The 18,588-nt window shown below is 33.0% G+C and overlaps 1 protein-coding gene across 1 annotated transcript in view; it reads right to left on the reverse strand.

The window, feature by feature from the left end:
• The window catches only part of LOC140449786 (nose resistant to fluoxetine protein 6-like), a 226,032-nt gene that overhangs the window by 40,517 nt on the left and 166,927 nt on the right, over positions 1 to 18,588 (reverse strand). The window contains exons 2-3 of the mRNA XM_072543132.1: positions 10,589 to 10,750; positions 4,823 to 5,043 (exon numbers count right to left, since the gene is read on the reverse strand). Coding sequence (XP_072399233.1) covers positions 4,823 to 5,043; positions 10,589 to 10,750 — 383 coding nt within the window. The remainder of the gene's footprint in view (positions 1 to 4,822; positions 5,044 to 10,588; positions 10,751 to 18,588) is intronic.

The raw sequence follows: 18,588 nt of genomic DNA on the forward strand, positions 1-18,588 counted from the left end.
ATCAGATTCCAATGTGTCAGTGATGAGCGGATCAATAACGTCTTTTAACAAATTTAAATAAGTTGTTCCATTAAGATTTCTTTTAAAAAATAATGGTCCAATAGCGTGATTCCCCAAATTGCTAACTCATAAATTTAATATCTGAGATGTTTGTATGCGTAACTCCATGAATAAATGAGGATTACTGTTACTACAATAACTACAATTATGTCTATTTACTTCAACATTTAACATAAAAGTACCATTGTCAGAAAAACACGTATTGTACACTTGTCTCCTTCAACTTGTTTATATCTTTGCTCCTTATAGATGAAATATGTGTTATTTAAGCAGTGCCTTGTTAGATTTACAGTATTCTGTAGAATTGGATACTTTCTGCTTATAATTTCTAATGATTTATCTATAGGAACTTTCGTAAAAAGTGAAACCACATCTAAGCTAACTAACAAATGTCCCGGCTCAAGAGTATACGTTTGATGAAGTTTCTTGCATTCGTGACGTAAGAATCCGCTTCTTCTGCATATGGTTGTAGCTGTTCAGCCAGAAATTTTGCCAGTGGTTGTAGAGAGATCCGATAGAACTAACTATTGGTCGCAATGGTAACTCTGTCTTATGTACCTTGGGTAGGCCGTAAAGTTTTGGACATCTTGACGACTTCTCTCTAGGACTGAGATGTAAGTGATGTTTTTTCTTAATATCTGAGGCTTTGATCTTGGCTTTTGTTACTTTCTCTAGATATGTTGTGGGGTCCGACGAGATTCTTTTATATGTCGTATCATTTAGGATGTCGCTTATTTTTGCTGCGTAGTCTCGTAGTTTTTGCCGATAATCTGAATGACTTACAGATATTAACAAATCGCATAACAGAAGTCAGCAACAGATACGGACTAGCTCTTAACATAAAGAAAACCAAATTTATGACAATTAGTAAAAAACCAATACTAAACGCTCAACTTACAATCAACCAACAGAATATCGAAAGAGTCGAGCAATATACATATCTAGGCACCAATTTAAATAGCCAATGGGACCACTCAACAGAAATTAAACAGCGAATAATAAAAGCAAAAGCAGCATTCGTTAGAATGAGAACTATTTTCAACAGTCGAGACATATCATTAAAAACAAAATGCCGTCTATTGAACTGCTACATATTCACAGTTCTGCTCTACGGAATGGAAGCATGGACACTGACTGTTGCATCTATGAATCGGCTCGAAGCTTTCGAAATGTGGTGTTATAGGCGCATCTTACGTATATCCTGGATTGACAGAGTTACTAATGTGGAGGTCCTGCGTAGAATGGGGAAAGAATGTGAAATTCTCATGACCGTCAAAACTAAAAAGTTGGAATATCTAGGTCATGTAATGAGAAATCAAGAACGTTACGGCCTTCTCCAGCTGATTCTCCAAGGGAAAGTAAATGGTAAGAGAGGACCGGGAAGAAGACGCATTTCCTGGCTTCAAAATTTGCGCAAGTGGTATAACACGACTACCACTGTACTGTTCCGTGCTGCAATAAGCAAAGTGAAGATAGCCGTGATGATCTCCAACGTCCGGAACGGATAGGCACTTTAAGAAGAAGAAGAAGTCTCAAATATTCATTACCACCGTGGCATTACCTTTGTCAGCTGGGAGCACAATGATTTCTTTGTTGTTCTTCAAATTATGTAAGGCGTCTTTTTCTTCGTGAGTTAAATTTCTTTTTGGTGGTTTGGCTATTCTGAATATTTTTAATACATCTTGGCGTATGATCTCGGTCGTTTCTGCTGGGAGATTAGTAATAATAGTCTTAACTCTCAACCCGAAACATAGTACTTTTATTGCTAATGCGAAACATATGGCCTATTGGACCAGTATAGGTAAAAATTGAAATAAATCAAAAACAAATGTAGCATTTAAAGAGAAAAGCAAAATATTAAAGGGTTTATTAGGTATAAACGAGCAAAAAAACTTATTCATACATAATACGTACATAAAATAAAATGTGTAATATAGAAAACAACATTATTAGGCGTAATTAAGTAATCAAACATATATATATATATATATATATATATATATATATATATATATATATATATATATATATATATATATATATATATATATATATATATATTTCTAGATAAAACAAAAAATATACTACAGCTACCTACTAATTTTGAAGACAGGTAACGCAAACCTTTCTACTACACTCCAAACAAATAGCATTTGAGCAACGCACACATTTATAATTTGTCTCTTCCTCATTTTTGATGATGGACAAATGCTAGACAATTTTCTTTTTCGACGCTTATCATCTGGAACATTGTCGCCGATATTCTCGACAGGCACTTCGGGATTTATTCCCAAAAAATCTCTGTCTGCTTTCTGAGGTCTCGGGGAAGATTTGTTTCAAGTATTTGCCTTAGATGAGGCTGAATTAGTTTAAAGGCCAAATCTTTTACAAATTTAAAACGTGGAAGTAATTTATTATCTTTGTAACAAAGATAAAGTTAAGAACTTATATTTAAAAGTGTATAAAATACGGCTAAGGGCCAACGCCTTTTCCGGCGGTTTGCACTATAATTGGCACACTTAATGTCTAAAATATCAACTCCCGATTTTGTACTGTTATAGTTTTGAATTATTTCTTTTTTTCCTAATTCATTGTCTTTGCTGTGATGCATAGAGGATAATAAAAGAACAGCTCTATTTTTTTTCGGTACATATGATATCAAGGTTATGTCATTGGAGAAACCATAGAGTGTTGTACCAATTTCCCTACTTTTATTAGCCTGGAATTCCAAAGGAACTTCTCGCTTATTTTTTTTACTGTACTCACATACGTGAGGTGGCGTATTTGCAACTCTGTGACTAACTCTATTGAAGAAAAATAGTTGTCAGTAGTAATATTTCGGTTAGAGCCCTCTATTGGTTTGGATAGTCGAATGACACATTGAGCAGGCTTGGAAAGCTTCAGTTCTTCTTCTGAAAGTCCAACACCATCCGAATCTTTCCCTGATTATATATATATCCATAATAGAAATACGAGCTCTTAGTATCTGTCATGCACATTACTTTTATGCCGTATTTCGCAGGTTTACTGAGCATGTAAATTCGAAAACCACAGTGACCTCTAAATGAAAGTAGCATCTCATCCACAGTTACACAATCTGACAACGTGTATAGCCTCTGGCAATTAGTCACAAAATTATTTTAGAGATATTTAAAATAGCCGCTGTTTTATTAGTTTTCTTCCGCTCTTCGCGATCCATGCTATTGTCAAATCTAAGACACGACAAAAGTATTTCAAATCTTTTCAAAGACATCGTCATTCTGAATATTGGCCGACTCAAAACATCTTTAGAAAACAGTTGAAGCATATCTTCACGAGAATATGTTATAATTGAAGATAGCATAAAAAGCCCAAGCAAAGCTTTCCACTCAACTATATTTGTGCTTCTGTAGTTTGATGTATTAGTCGAATCAGATAACTTTTCTCTCATTATAATAATTTTTTAGTTTGTCCATGTTACAATTTGTTCCAACATTTCATCAGTAATTATCAACTTCCAAATATCTGATTTAGAAGGGCTATTTCCCAGAGTCCTGCTTACCGCTGTTAGGCCTCGTAATTCTCTGACAATGTTATGTGTTCGTGTCCTTGTATTTCTCGGAGGCTCCGTTCCCTGCCACTGAAAACCATTTTTTCCGAATTTATTCATCCGAATCATCTATAACATCTCTCATGTCCTCGTCACGCCCTTGATCTGATAAATATAAATCTCGATCGTCGGCAAGTAGTAATCTTTGTATATTCTTTTCAAAATCTGGGTCAGCCAGATTTACTTTTTTATTACGGTCAGTTCCGCTAGGTCCTGCTCTATCCATTATTACTACAAAATTAAAAATTTTTAGAGTAATTATGTTTTTTATAAAAAAAATATGAAATACCTTATTGTTTATCAGTACACAATCCGTAACAAGTGGCCTCCTAGACCTATCATAAAAACACTGCAATTCGAAACACCTGGCTTACTAGACCTACACGTTTTAAAAACTACTGTTACTACGACGTAAACCAATGTTTCGGGTTAAGGGTTAACCTAGGTAATGATATTTTTTACGGGAATTCTTGCAGGTGCAACAGCAAAATTGAAACCTTTTGAGAGAACACTATGCGTGGCTTCCAAAAAGTTATAAACTAACTTGTTTGTTTCTGTTTGTGGTTTTCTTTCTTCTTCGGCCACTGTTGTAGCAACAAATTTTGAAATCTTTTGATTTGTTTTTTCTTAGTAAGGTCAGAGTCTGTTTCTGCTTGGAAGTTTGTAAGTTTATCAAAAAAATTCCACAGTGTTGGATGAATTGTATTACTGAGCTTAAGGTGCAACTGTAATGACTTTGAATTCATTTTGTCGATGTCTCGTCTGGTATCATCGATCGCTTCTGTAATAAGGGCTAGGATTGCCCTTCTTAAAATGTTTTTGGTTTTGTAGTTATTTTTGTGGAAACTAAGTTTCATACAACTCGGTATCAATCCTCATTGGACGACTGAGGCATAGTTATTTTTGTGGAAACTAAGTTTCATACAACTCGGTATCAATACTCATTGGACGACTGAGGCATACACTCAGCACCAATAAAAAGTAAACGTATGGGCAGAAATAGTCCACAAAGACACATCTAAGAGAGTTTATCAATTATATAAAGGTGCACAAAGAATAATAAAGAGATCATGCAAAAAATCAAAATTTTCTTGAATTTTTAGCAGGTTATTAGACTGATTTTAAATATTTATAATTTAATAATTAATTTGTAATACATATAAAAGGACTTACATCTTCTAATTTGCTTCTGAAATGGTGATGAGCGTGTATTAGCTGATAGAGTCCCGCTAAATATGGACTCCGAGGTGTTTGAACTTCCATTGCAGCTAAACAATATTTTCCTTGGATATTTCTTTGTATTGAGTTTGCGTTCAAACACATATCAAAGTCGCCTAGTTGGTTTATGTTACCGTTTAGAATTCCGGACGGTAGTTTTGCTGTTGAGTCGTACACTAAAAAAGAATCTTCATAAAGCAAGAATATACACGAGATTAACAGAAAAAGTGTAGGAATTTTTTATGGAATATGTCTATAAATCTTTTATCGTACGAGAACAAAGTTGCTTATTGCATAATTTTTTATTTATTTATGATACCCCTTTCATTATTTTGATCAAGTCTGCACCAGGTCTACATTTATGGAGTCCCTAGGTGGGGACTTGTTAACTAAGATATGTAGTGCCTCATGGTTATTCAAGATATAGAAGTTATGTCATAAATTGAAGAATAAATTGGGGCTCCTAAAAGGAGCCTAATCGCTTGATTATATCGATGGCGTCACGACAAAAAGGCATAAGCGCCAAAATTTATAAATTTATGTTTTGGTATTAAAATAAAATACATTTTACGTCGTATCGACTATTAAAATGACGCAGCTGTAAAAAATTCCAACTCGACTAAAACAAGCTTTGAATTTTCTAACCGCCAAACGAGTTCCTTAAAAGATGAGACACCGAAATCAGTAAGCGACAAGATCCGTAGTAGAAGGTGGTGCTTACGTCTTGGGTCTGAAAACGTGGTTATATCAATAAGGTAAATAATAATTTGAAATATTATTAATATTTAATGTTTTGTTAAGCGTTTAGTTAGATTATTCATCTTGGGAAATCATAATATACCATAAGAATGTACAATTTTACCGACTGTCGGTTAGGCCTTTTCAGAAAAAAATTTTTCGTTTATCTAACCGCCATTTGGCCATTTAAAATACACTATGACTTAGATTTGCCATAGAAAAGTTACTACTTAACCGACTTAAATAAGGTTTGAACCTAAATAAAATATATATTGACTTTGTTATATAGTTTTCTTTTTTTTTAATTTTAAAGTTATATTTTGATAGTAATATTATTTTAAAAAACTAACATTTGAATGGCGCTTACTTCTTTTTTTAATGGTTTTTAGAATGGTTTTTCGGGGGCACAAAATAATGAATCTTGCATTGCAATCCATTTGGGAAGATCAGGAAAGCAATGTGCAGGAATCCAGCGGAAATAATAAAAACCATGGATCATTTTCCACTGAAAATGAGGTCCTCAATGAAGCTATAAATCATGATGTTCTTTTAGAGCCTGTACTATAAGACCATGAACAAGAACTCCAAATGCCTAGTTCTGTTCTAGATGATGTTGCCATTGTGGAGTTCAGTTTTCCTCTAAGTCCAAATTTGAATATTGACAGCCGCTTATTTTCGAATATTGATGAAACTGTCGAAGAAGAGACTGATTTATTAACCTGTGATAAAAAGCTTGTACCTTACTCAGATAGTAATGATACTGATGATAGTAGTAATAATGCCGCAATAGTATTTAGTTCATTAGTTGATGATAAGATAGGTTGTAATGATTTTATACAACAAAATGATTCTTTAAACTCCGAATCAGATTCATCATCCTTGACAGTATTTTTTAAAAATGAGACTGAAATTGACAGTATTAGTTCTAGCTCATCAACTGGTTCAATTTTCTGTTATATCGGTCCTTCGTTTCTATTAGTTTGCTTTGTTATTGATAAATGTTATTTTCTGTTATCAAATTTTGATTTGTATTTTATTTCTATTAATTTTATAATACAACTTACTTAGTTATCAATGTAGAAAAAATGGTACGTTTTAATAGTTTTTGTTGTTTTTTACTTAATATAACGTGGTAATTATATTAACTTTATTTTTGTTTTTTTTTACACCAACATAACTCTAAGAAACTCATAAATATATTATTGTGTATTGTTTAATTTGTATTATTTTTACTTAATTGTTATGCTTTAAAATGAAAAGATTTGTTCTCCATTTTTGTTATAATTCCGTAAAATTAAAAGGCGTACAAGTTCCTAAGCGACATTTTTTGATCAAAATACTTTTTTCCAAATATGGTAACCGCCTTTCAAAAAGGCTTAAACACCACAGAACCTAACATTAAAGGCGTAAGCACAAAATGTTAAATATCTCGTGTTTATAATAATTGTTTTATAACTAACATATGGTAAGTCAAAATGCATCAGTTCGATAATAATAAAATTCCAAAAAAAATGTAAAAAAAAAAATATTAAGCGATATTAAACGTTTTTTGTGTCTCCTGAAAAAAACTGTCAATGGCGCTTATGCCTTTCTGTCGTGACACCGTCGATATGTGCAGATATGTGTAGCAGAACGAGACTTTAACTGCAAACATCAAGTGGGGTAATTACAACAAGGGGTAGATAACTCCTGAAATCAATAATGGGAAACAACCTACAATGTATATCTACAGGAGAAGCAACTTATTGGCCTACAGATCCAAATAAAAAGCCAGATCTCTAAGATTTCTGTGTGACTAAAGGTATATCTCTTAACTACTGTGCAATAAAATTATGTTGGAACCTTTCGCCAGCCCATTCTCCCATTTTAATTGACCTAGACTCCAAAGTCATACTCAGAAGTAAGCCTCCAGTCCTAACCAATACCCAAACAAACTGGAACATATTTCAAAGTGCACTTACAGAACTTGCCACTCAAAACAGAAACACAAACTGAACACACTGTACAATATCTCACTACTTCCATACAAAAGGCGGGATGGAGTGCTACTTCCGAACAGACAATATGGACAATATAGAAGGAAAGCATGAATTGTTATCTGAGCACAAAAAAATTGATTAAAGAGAAAAGAAACATGTGATACCTTACATGCATTTTGTGGGTGAAAATTTTCTCCTAATGTAGAATAATGCTCGGCCGCACATAAATAGGATAAAAATGCAATACTTTACAGATGGTGATATTCTGGTGCTAAACTGATCTTCTAGAAGTCTAAAACTTAATCTCATAAGGAATTTGTGAAAATACTTGGGAAGACTAGCTAGGCAGCGTTATGGCGTTTCAAAACATGGTAGCATTAGAACAGGCGCGGTGGTAAACGAGTGGGAACAAACACCGCAAAACGAGATTGCTGCCTTGTCGTGCCGCACGCATCAAGGAATTTGGATATTGGTCAAAATACTTGGGAATTCCGAGTTTGGCCAAATCCAAATTTCTAATTGATTCGATGCAGGGAAATTCCACTTTTGCTACGTAAAACAAAGGATTTGTTTTACATAAAAGCAGGTAGATTTTCTCTCATCAATCAGTCGAGCTTGCCTCTTCTACTGTAGACCTAGTCGGTGCTATTATTGTTCCTACTAAGTTATTGTTTTATTTTCTGATTTCCTATATACCTTTTTTTTATTTTAGCATTATTGTATATTCAGACCTTTTCAGGTTAGAATATTACATTAATCTATATTTGTTCATGTACTGATTGTTTGATATTTTATTTGATTATTTTGATTGTTTATTTTTCTTGTATTTTGTGTCTAAGTTGTTCTTCCGTAAGTAAGGAACACTTAGAAATATTTATCTTGCTTTTTCTATTTTATATATTTGATTTTGTACTTTGTATCTAAGTAGTTCTTTTCGGTAAGTCAAAGAGCTCTTAGAAGTATTTCTCTGATATCTGCTTGTTATTTTATTGTGTGTCTAAGTCGTTCTTTTCCGGTAAGTCAAAAGAACCCTTAGAAATATTTTCATATCGCATTATTATTTCTGATATTTTATCTAAGATATTTTCTTTAAGAAAATACTTATATATTTGTCTATTTCATTTTTCCATATTTTGCTAAGCTGTTTCTTCCGTAAGTCAAGAAACACTTAGCAATGTATTTGATTTGCTTTTGATTTGATGCTTTTCTGTATTTGATTTTTCTTATTTTATATTATAAGTCGTTTCTTCCGTAAGTCAAGAAAGACTTATAAATATTTGTGCATTTATTTTACTATATTTGATTCTCTTGTTTATTTTTTTGTTCTAAGTTGTTTCTTCCGTAAGTCAAGAAACACTTAGACATATTTCTATAATCTGTTTAATTTTTTCATTTCTCGTTTTATATATTGAGTATTTTATTTTTCCACTCTAAGTCGTTTCTTCCGTAAGTCAAGAAACACTTAGAAATATTTCCATATTTTACTCTCACATTTACATATTTCATTTATCTATATTTCTGTCCTAAGTTGTTTCTTCCGTAAGTCAAGAAACACTTAGAAACATTTTCTTTGCATTGTACTTTTATACCATTTTATTTTTCTTGTTTACTAAGTTATTCCTTCTGTAAGTCAAGGAATACTTGGACCATTTTACCTGTTCTGTTTTCTGTTTTTGATCTGTTATTTTGTAACTGCTCCTTGGAACTGTTACCTATAACAGATACTTGTCACGGTAACCGTTATTTTATACCAGTAGCAGTATTAAACCATTTCATCAGTGGCAAGCAAAGATGGACAACACCCGGTCTAATTCCGAGGACAGGAAGAAGTCCGCAGAGCCGGCGATGGGTCCTACAGGCCCAAATGCCCCCTCTCGGCAACAGCCTTGTAAGCAAAGGATAACTGCTATTATTCGAGCTTGTGTAGGAAATACGCTATTTTAATATCCATATTTTAGAATTATTTTATTATTTCGATTTGGTAAATTTCGTACTCCCTTTATCTGTTGTTAAATGAATCAATATTTTGGAACTTTTTTTTTTATTTTATGGTTTATTGTTAAATATACAGTAAAAACACTTTATTGGAATTTAAGTTTCTCTAATACGTATCAAAATTAGAAAGAAAATAGTTAAATAATGATATGATGAAAAAGACAGCAAAGATTCGATTTCACGTTCAAAGCGTCTATGTATCTGTTGATACGTATTTCGACTTAATAAGTCTCATCAGAACAGTTATTCATAGCCGTTCTTAACGTGAAAAATAATCTCTGTCTTTAGGAAGCAACAATAAAATGGCTTCGTTATGGACGCAATAGCGACATTTGATAGAAAAATCGGTATGATAGTTTCGAAACAAATTCAGATTTCTGCTTTAATCTGAACCTTCTATAAATGCAAGGTATAACAGACGTTGATAAAGATGTTAATAGAGACATGGGGAATCTAAAATTTGCATTCCACGACATGTCTATCAACTAAGCAGAAATCCATAACGAATTTGTTTCTTGTACTGATACAGAGTAGATCCGAATAAAATGAAAAAGACAGCAAAGATTCGATTTCACGTTCAAAGCGTCTATGTATCTGTTAATACGTATTTCGACTTAATAAGTCTCATCAGAAAAGTTATTCATAGCCGTTCTTAACGTGAAAAATAATCTTCTCTGTCTTTTAGGAAGCAACAATAAAATGGCTTCGTTATGGACGCAATAGCGAGATCTGATAGAAATGAAATCGAATCTTTGCTGTCTTTTTCATTTTATTCGGATCTACTCTGTATGAGTACAAGAAACAAATTCGTTATGGATTTCTGCTTAGTTGATAGACATGTCGTGGAATGCAAATTTTAGATTCCCCATGTCTCTATTAACATCTTTATCAACGTCTGTTATACCTTGCATTTATAGAAGGTTCAGATTAAAGCAGAAATCTGAATTTGTTTCGAAACTATCTTACCGATTTTAAATAATGATATTTACATTAAAATTATTTTACTCACTTTTTAGTGCATATTCCTGAAATTCTTGTAAGTCCAGAATATATTTCTCACTCTGTCTACGACATTCTGTACTCACTCCTTGAATGCTACTGAGATCAAATGGAGGTAAGGATGAGAATAATATACTGGAGAGTCGATCTGTAGTAGATCTATATTCAGCATCTGAAAGAGAAACGATAATATTGAGAAAAAATAGTATATGGTAAACAGTAATACAACTATATAAATCACAAGTATATACATACTATAAAACAGTACTTAATTAATTCCACATTTTATGTATAGTAGTAGATTATGAGAAACACGATATGAGCCGCGGAGAGGCGAATGTCATATACAATTGACTCAGTTATTAGGCACTCATAGGTCCAATAGTCTCATTAGTCCAATTAAAATTCGAGGATGTTGAAAACGTATAAGTACAAACAAGTTTAAAATTCATTTAAATTATTTATTATTAATACAAGATCAATGCAAATATGCGCATATGCGGATGATGTTGCCATAATAAGCCTCAACAAAAGGGTTTTAAGCGAAAAAGTTTAGAACTGAAACGAGAAGCTGCTACGTTTGGTCTATAGATAAATGAAAGCAAAACAAAATATATGGAGTGCACAAAATCAAATGAACATGAGAATCTGAAGGTAGACAACCATACCTACAAATATACCTCTACTTTTTCCTACCTAGGCTCAATAATAAATGACAACAAAAACATCAGTCAAGAAATACAAGCACGGATTCTTAGCGGTAATAAGTGCATTTATGCATACAAAGACTTAATAAAAAGTAATTTACTGAATCGTGAGTCTAAGCTTAGAATCTACAAAACAGTAATTAGACCAGTGGTCACATATGGATGTGAAATGTGGACCCTCTCAACCACTGATGAAAATCAACTGAGAATATTTGAGCGCAAAATACTAAGAAAGATATTTAAACCAACCCAATGCAGCGATGGTTCGTGGAGAATTAAAATGAACCACAAGCTGGATGAACTAATGCAGAGCGCAGATATTGTCAGATTTGTAAAGTCACAAAGACTAAACTGGCTTGGTCACCTAGAAAGAATGCCAGATAATCGAGCTGTAAAAGTAGTCCAGAGATGGAAGCCCCAAGGAAACAGAACAAGAGGAAGGCCCCGTAAAAGATGGATAGACGACGTAGAGAGGGATCTTAAAACCATGAACATCAGGCAGTGGCGAAGGAAAGTATCCGACAGGGCAGAATGGAAGAACATCGTTAAGCAGGCCAAGACTCACAAAGGGTTGTAGCGCCATTAGAAGAAGAAGAAGTTATGCATTTTATGTAACAAGAAAGGGCCTGCGTAGCGCAAGCGGTAGGATGCTTGCCTCGCAAGCCGGTGGTCCGGGGTTCGAATCCCACCGCCGGCAAGAACATCTAGACATTTTAAAAATGTCTATAGGCCCCAGGTCGACTCAGCCTGAATAAAAATGAGTACCTTGGGTAAAACCAGGGGTAATAATAGACGGTTGAAGCGTAGCACTGGCCATGTTACCTTCCTTGTATACCGTAGGCCCTAGATATAGCAGACTACCCTGCTATACTCCCAAAGCCGCGACAGCGGTATAAAACGGGAGACTATTATTATGTAACAAGAAGCAAGAGACAACGTACCTATAATAGATTTAAAACAAGTGCAAAAAGTGTTGTAGAGGCAACAGGTGTAAGGTTAATCACCACACAAGCAATTTCGAGGGAATTGAAATGCATCGAAGAAGGAACGACATCATCATTTATTATTTTTTGTACTACCGAAAAAAAAACGTTAAAACTTTGAGACGAATACATAAGAAATTTGTCACTGAATACAACTACAATGCATCGCATGAATCCTTAAGAAAAGCAATAAGCGGGATAGGGTTTCGTTGAAGAAAAACAAAAAATAATAGAAAACTTTTAATGGATAAACCAGAAAACCAACAATTGAGAAGAAACTTTTTTCGGGATATTAAAAAATACCGAGAAGAGAATTGACCTATCATATACATAGACAAAACCTACATTCATTCTTCTCATAATCACTTGAAAAGTTGGAGGGACAAGTCCAATGAGGGATTACGTGCTCCGATTTCAAAAGGCACATACTAATAATAGTAAATGCGGTTGGAGAAAACGGTTTTGTAAAGAATGCTTGTTTGAAATTTAAATCAAACCCAAAATCAGGTGGCTATCATAGTTAAATGAATTTCGAAAATTATAAAAAATAGCTTCAGAAAGTGCTTATTCCCAATCTTCCTCACATAGGGTACTAGTTGTTGACAATGCTTCTTATCAAACTGTGCAAGCTAAAAAATGTCCTAATATGAGTTCAACGATAAATGTAATGGAAGGGTGGCTAAGACCACGGAATCGACCTTTTTCAGAAGGTATGTTAAAAGTCAATCTTTACAGCATTGTACAAAGCCATAAATCTAGATTAAATGTGTATAAAATTGACAGAAAACTGGGTAATAGTAGTCATTTGGTATTACGGCTGCCTCCGTATCATCCAGATCTCAATACCATAGAATTAGTGTGGGCATCTTTTAAGAAATACGTGGCTGAGAAAAATGTTGACTTTAAGTTTAGTTCCGTGGATCGTTTCTGCGATGAATTTTTTTAACATTTTCAAGTGGAAAAACGATGTGTACAGGCTAAACGTTTCGAACAGTTTTTTAGGGAAATGGAACCTGTTTTAAATTTAGTTTTTAATCAAACAATAATTAATCTTCAGGAAGACAGTTTAAGTAATTTCAGTAATGATAATTCAGATTCTGATAGTGATTTTTCAGGAGTTGAGCCTCTGTAAACACTTAGCTCTCCTTAATTATTATTTTTTATTGCTACGTCTTTACTAAGTTTTAAAAAAAATTTTCTGCCAACTTCTAAGGCTCTATACGCTTTTTTTTATATATTCTTTGACTTTTTTTTTACTTAATTAGATGACCTCTAGATAATTTAAGTTCTTGGACGCACTAATATATTTTTTATCTCTTTACGAGACTTTTGCAATCTGTAAAAAATATAACTTTTGGGTTTATGAGTTCCAAGTATATATTTCAGAGCTTCACTTTTTGCAAATATTCTGCTGTATATTATATCGTTGCCTGTAATATGTGGCTTAACTGCATTGATAATTATTTTTAGATATATTTGCCAATAATTTTTTTTTCAGCCAAAGTAGGGTTTCAAATGATAATCCTCGGTTTTATTGATTTCGTGTGTTTTATATGTATTCAATGATGTAATCATAAAGAAGCCTAAAATAGACCATATAGCAAATATGCCAATATGAAAAACCCAAAATTTCCATTGTAGTAATCTATATATTATATCTGTTTGTTACACTGAGAAATTTTTATCTCGTATCTATATTTTGTTTTTTTTAGGATGTGCTATTACAGTATTTTAAAATATATTTATGAAACAAAAAATACACTGGGATTTCCTCTTCTTTAAATTATTCTATGTGCCCATAGCCGCTCAGTTGCAGTTAGTTATTATAAAAACCACGTGCATGGTTTAACGTGACATCTGCAAAATTTAAAATCAGTATTTTATGAATATCCAAATTATATACCCCAATCACACACTCACAAACACACATACACAGGTTTTAAAAGATTCACGTTTTAAAAATAGTAGAATATGCTGATCACAACGAGATAATGAAGCAAAAAAATTCAAAAGATGGCTAAGATTTTACGCAAACATTTCATCATTTGTATTTAGCGATTTCCTACACAACTCTTTGTTAGGTAAATATTACCAACAGGTAAGTATTTCTTGTACATCATGAATTACTGTATTGCAAATTAAAATATTTTATGTCTTTAATATAAATTAATTCCTAATAAAGTATCTTATTAAGCAAATTAATTAATCGTATGAGAATAATTAACGATATTAGTAAATTAAATAAGATTATAGTTGACAAATTAAAGAAATCTGAAAATATTTGCATATTACACAAACACGCTATAGCCCTCTATCTTCTACGATCTTGTGCTTTTATTGCCTGTTGTTGTACCCTAATTCTAGATAAATCGGCTTCAACATCATCCTTTTCTGAGATGGCCTACTGATCTACTATCTGGTCTCTCAAAAACACTGTCTTTAGCACTTTGTATTCATATGATACTTTTCCTTTTATATGTTTGACGATGTTTTGAGTACCATACAGAGTCACCAATTCAGCATTGCGGCACCTTTTCCATTCTCCTATATCAGTAATGATAATAGAGAGTATAATCCTTTATACCCTTAGCTATCCTTGCTCAGACCTCGTTTTCTATGTCATTGTCATCTGTGATTACTCTTTCACTACTTCGAAATTTTAGTCATTATTAGTTATGCTCTGCCTAATTCTTGGTCTTGGATTTTTTGTTAATAGCATGTATTTCATCTTCTCTTCATTTATTCAAAGATCTAGACTAACTGTTTCCTCCTCGAGATATAAAAATACCTCTCACGTCTCGTCTCTTGTAGAATGAGTGACTTGAATAAATGAAGTTGGATATTATACTAAGTGGCATAGATGTTATGTTTTCTATCTTTATCTATGCATATGAGTCTGTCACGCTCATTTAAGTTAGCTCCACTAATTTTCTTGGTATTCCTATTTTTAGCATTGCCAGCCATAGTGTGCTTCCTTTTATCGAATCATACACTTGCTGAAAATCTATGAGAATTTGGTGTAGGGTAAAGTGTGCAAATCGCGGTCACCTAAGCAGGAATTTTAATATAAAAAAAAGTAAAACTCTGTGAATCAAATTTAAGGCGTCAACCGGTCATTTGGGGTTTTAACTTATTGCAAGACACATTCAATTTAAAAAATCAAAAATTTTTGTCTTTGACACAGACAAAAAATAAAAAAGTATCTTTGACCGGTATTGTCACCATATATGGACAATACCGGTCATGAGTGTGGGTAATGCCATTCAATTTGTTTGTGTTATGATTAAAATAAAAATCAATATCTATTTAACAATTTTTTGTTATAAAACGATTAGCGAATGTTCCTTAATGAGTAATAATTCAAGTAAATCAGTAAGAAAGGTGAAAAATATTTTTTATTACAAAACAAAAAAAAAATAACAAAAATATGTGTTTTAATGTAAAAATGGTTGACAGTCATCGCAGGTATAACTCTCTGCAGAATCCCATCCACTGTACTCTGAATGGGCCCATCTTGAGCAAAGGGTACATCTAAACCATATTTCATTGTTTTTGCCAAACTCGCTACAAACCAGGCATCTATCTTCGTCTGCATCGTCATTGTCATCACATGGTATATCGATATCCGATTCCAAAGAACTAGAATCAAACACCTTTCTCTTGTAATGAGGTTTCTAAGTTTGTACTTGTTTTCCAGTCTTATTTATATTTGGTGCTTTCTTAGATTTTTGGGTATTTAATTTAGTTTTTCCTTTTTTTTGAATTTTCTTTACCTACCTTTTCCTGTTTTTTCTGTTCCTTTTCTTCTAACTCTTGTTTAAAAGGCGTAGATGTCAGAATTTTTGCATGCTGTTTTTTTCTGGTTATACTCTGTTTGGGAAAGTATGTACTATTTCTTTTCATATTTTTACTATTAATATTTCTGTTACGGTACTGTAATGTGATCTAAATTCAATGCTATGTATCCTAACGACTTTGGTAAATATATTGCTTCCTGTAAAACCTGGTCGTCTCATCTATTATGTTTAAGTGCGGAGAATTTGACTTCCTTTGTATTTTGTGTCACAAATATGCACACAAGTATACGGTTTCGTATTACGGTCTCAATTACAATACAATAGGGTGATTTATTGATGTACCCTCTTCTACCCAACGGCCAAAAGATTCTTTTCTAACCTGCAACTCAGGACACTTCATCTCAAGACATCGAACGAGACAGACCTAGTGCGTGATAGGTTCTTCGCCATCGAGCGCCGGCCGGCGCCCCGACGCGCTACCAACGAGATTTCCTTGGCTACGATTCCAGTATTTCAAAGGGTAAGTCTATATTCTTTGTACAGACATCAATAATGAGTAAGACCAGTTAATTTCCTAATTTATTGACAGTTATATTTGCTATTTTTCGCTAATTGATTTACAAACAAATTATTTCATTTTTTCGTTATTATTATTTATCGAATATCATTTAACCAGCGACCTCATTAAGTTTTATACAAAACATTTGGCCACTTCGAGCACGGATGATAAATAATAATTTTTTTTGACTTTGATTCAATTAATTTCATTGTGTCAATTAATTCATTTAATTTATTGTTTTTTTTTCTTTTCAATTTAACTTTAATTCGGTCCTTCGGCATCTTTTTAAATTTATTTACATAATTAAATTGGATCATATTTACACAGCAATTTTTAAATTTACTTCTATTTTTATAATTCATAATTTCAGTAGGTAAAATACTTTTACATATATTTTGATTAATATCATACATTAATTATACATATATATTACATTTACGATTTATTGTGTTTTATTGTGATTTATTTACATATTTACATTATTTTTGTGTTGATTTTTACGAATTATTTTTGTTCTACTTGTACAATACTTTCCAACTCATTCGGTACGTCTTGTTTGTTAACTTAAACACATTTCTTTCGATTTTATTTGTTACTATACCTTTCATTACTTACTTTTCATCGATATTCTTACTTGTTTGCAATTGATTTTGTTTAAAATCGTTCACTTCTTTAAATCTAGATATTCTCTTCTTATTGATTTGTTAATTTATGTTTGCATTGTCCTCTCTTTCGTGCTTGTATCTTACAATGCTCAACAAAATGAACAAATCCAACTTTTCGCGCCATACTCGGCATTCTCTAGATTCAAGGAGGCCTATGAAACGCATTCGAGTATCAAAACCACACGCCTTCATGATTATTCGTAGCCAGGGTAGATTTTCATAAATCTCACAACCTTGTTTCGATTGAATTTATTGTCTTCTTCTACTCGCTTTTGATAATCGCTGTCTTATTTCAATATTTCGATCAAATCTCCGTTACTTGTGGTTTCATTAGTGCCACAAAGCACCCTAAGGTAACTAATCAAGGTGTTCAATGTGTCTTGTGTTCCAGTTCTTATGAGTCATATAATTGTTTGTATTTTTTGTGACTAAACGGCTTCAAGAACTTTTTTCGTTGGTTAATCCACATACTTCTTGTGTACGTGGCCTGATTCAACCTCATTCGAAACGACGAATTGCACGGTTTGCGAATCACGGTCTCGCTTTTGCTTCGTTTGTTAACCAACGCTCAAATTCATCTTGTTCCTTTAGACAATCACTTCTTCAAATACCAACATTTCTAATTTGCATCACAAACACATTTAATGTCCTCGTCTATTTCGTGCTTTGTGTTCTGGTTCTCACTATTCATGTAAATGTTTGTATTTTTTGGGACTAAACGGCTTCAGGAAATTTTCTCGTTGGTTAATCCACATACTTCTTGTGTACGTGACCTGATTTCACCTCATTCGAAACGACGAATTGCACGGTTAGTGAATCACGGTCTCGCGTTTTGCTTCGTTTGTTAACCAACGCTCAAATTCATCTTGTTCCTTTAGACAATCACTTCTTCAAATACTAACATTTCTATTTTGCTACACAACCACATTTAATGTCCTCATCTATTTCTTTCCACATAGTTGATACAGATCAAATATGTTTTCGCATCTTTCTTATAATTCGTATCCTGCTAGATACAGGCTCCACAGCCAATTTTATTTCCGTGATCTACCAAATCACGCATTTTGGCAATCAGATCTTATAGAAATACTCATAGGGATTGAATTGGTTTTTCGTTTCGTAAATTCTGGTCAAAATTCTTGGCGAACCAAATCATCCTGTGGTCTTAGAAATGATTTTCAATTATGTTTTATAAGGGCGAGTCTCTACGACTTATTCTATATTTTATTTCACATCTTTCGTTACTTCTATGTATACAAACATAGATATTTTCTACAAAGGTTTTGGGAAGTTGAAAAG

Source organism: Diabrotica undecimpunctata, chromosome 9 (assembly GCF_040954645.1).
Source record: "Diabrotica undecimpunctata isolate CICGRU chromosome 9, icDiaUnde3, whole genome shotgun sequence".
In the NCBI taxonomy this organism is placed as follows: domain Eukaryota; kingdom Metazoa; phylum Arthropoda; class Insecta; order Coleoptera; family Chrysomelidae; genus Diabrotica; species Diabrotica undecimpunctata.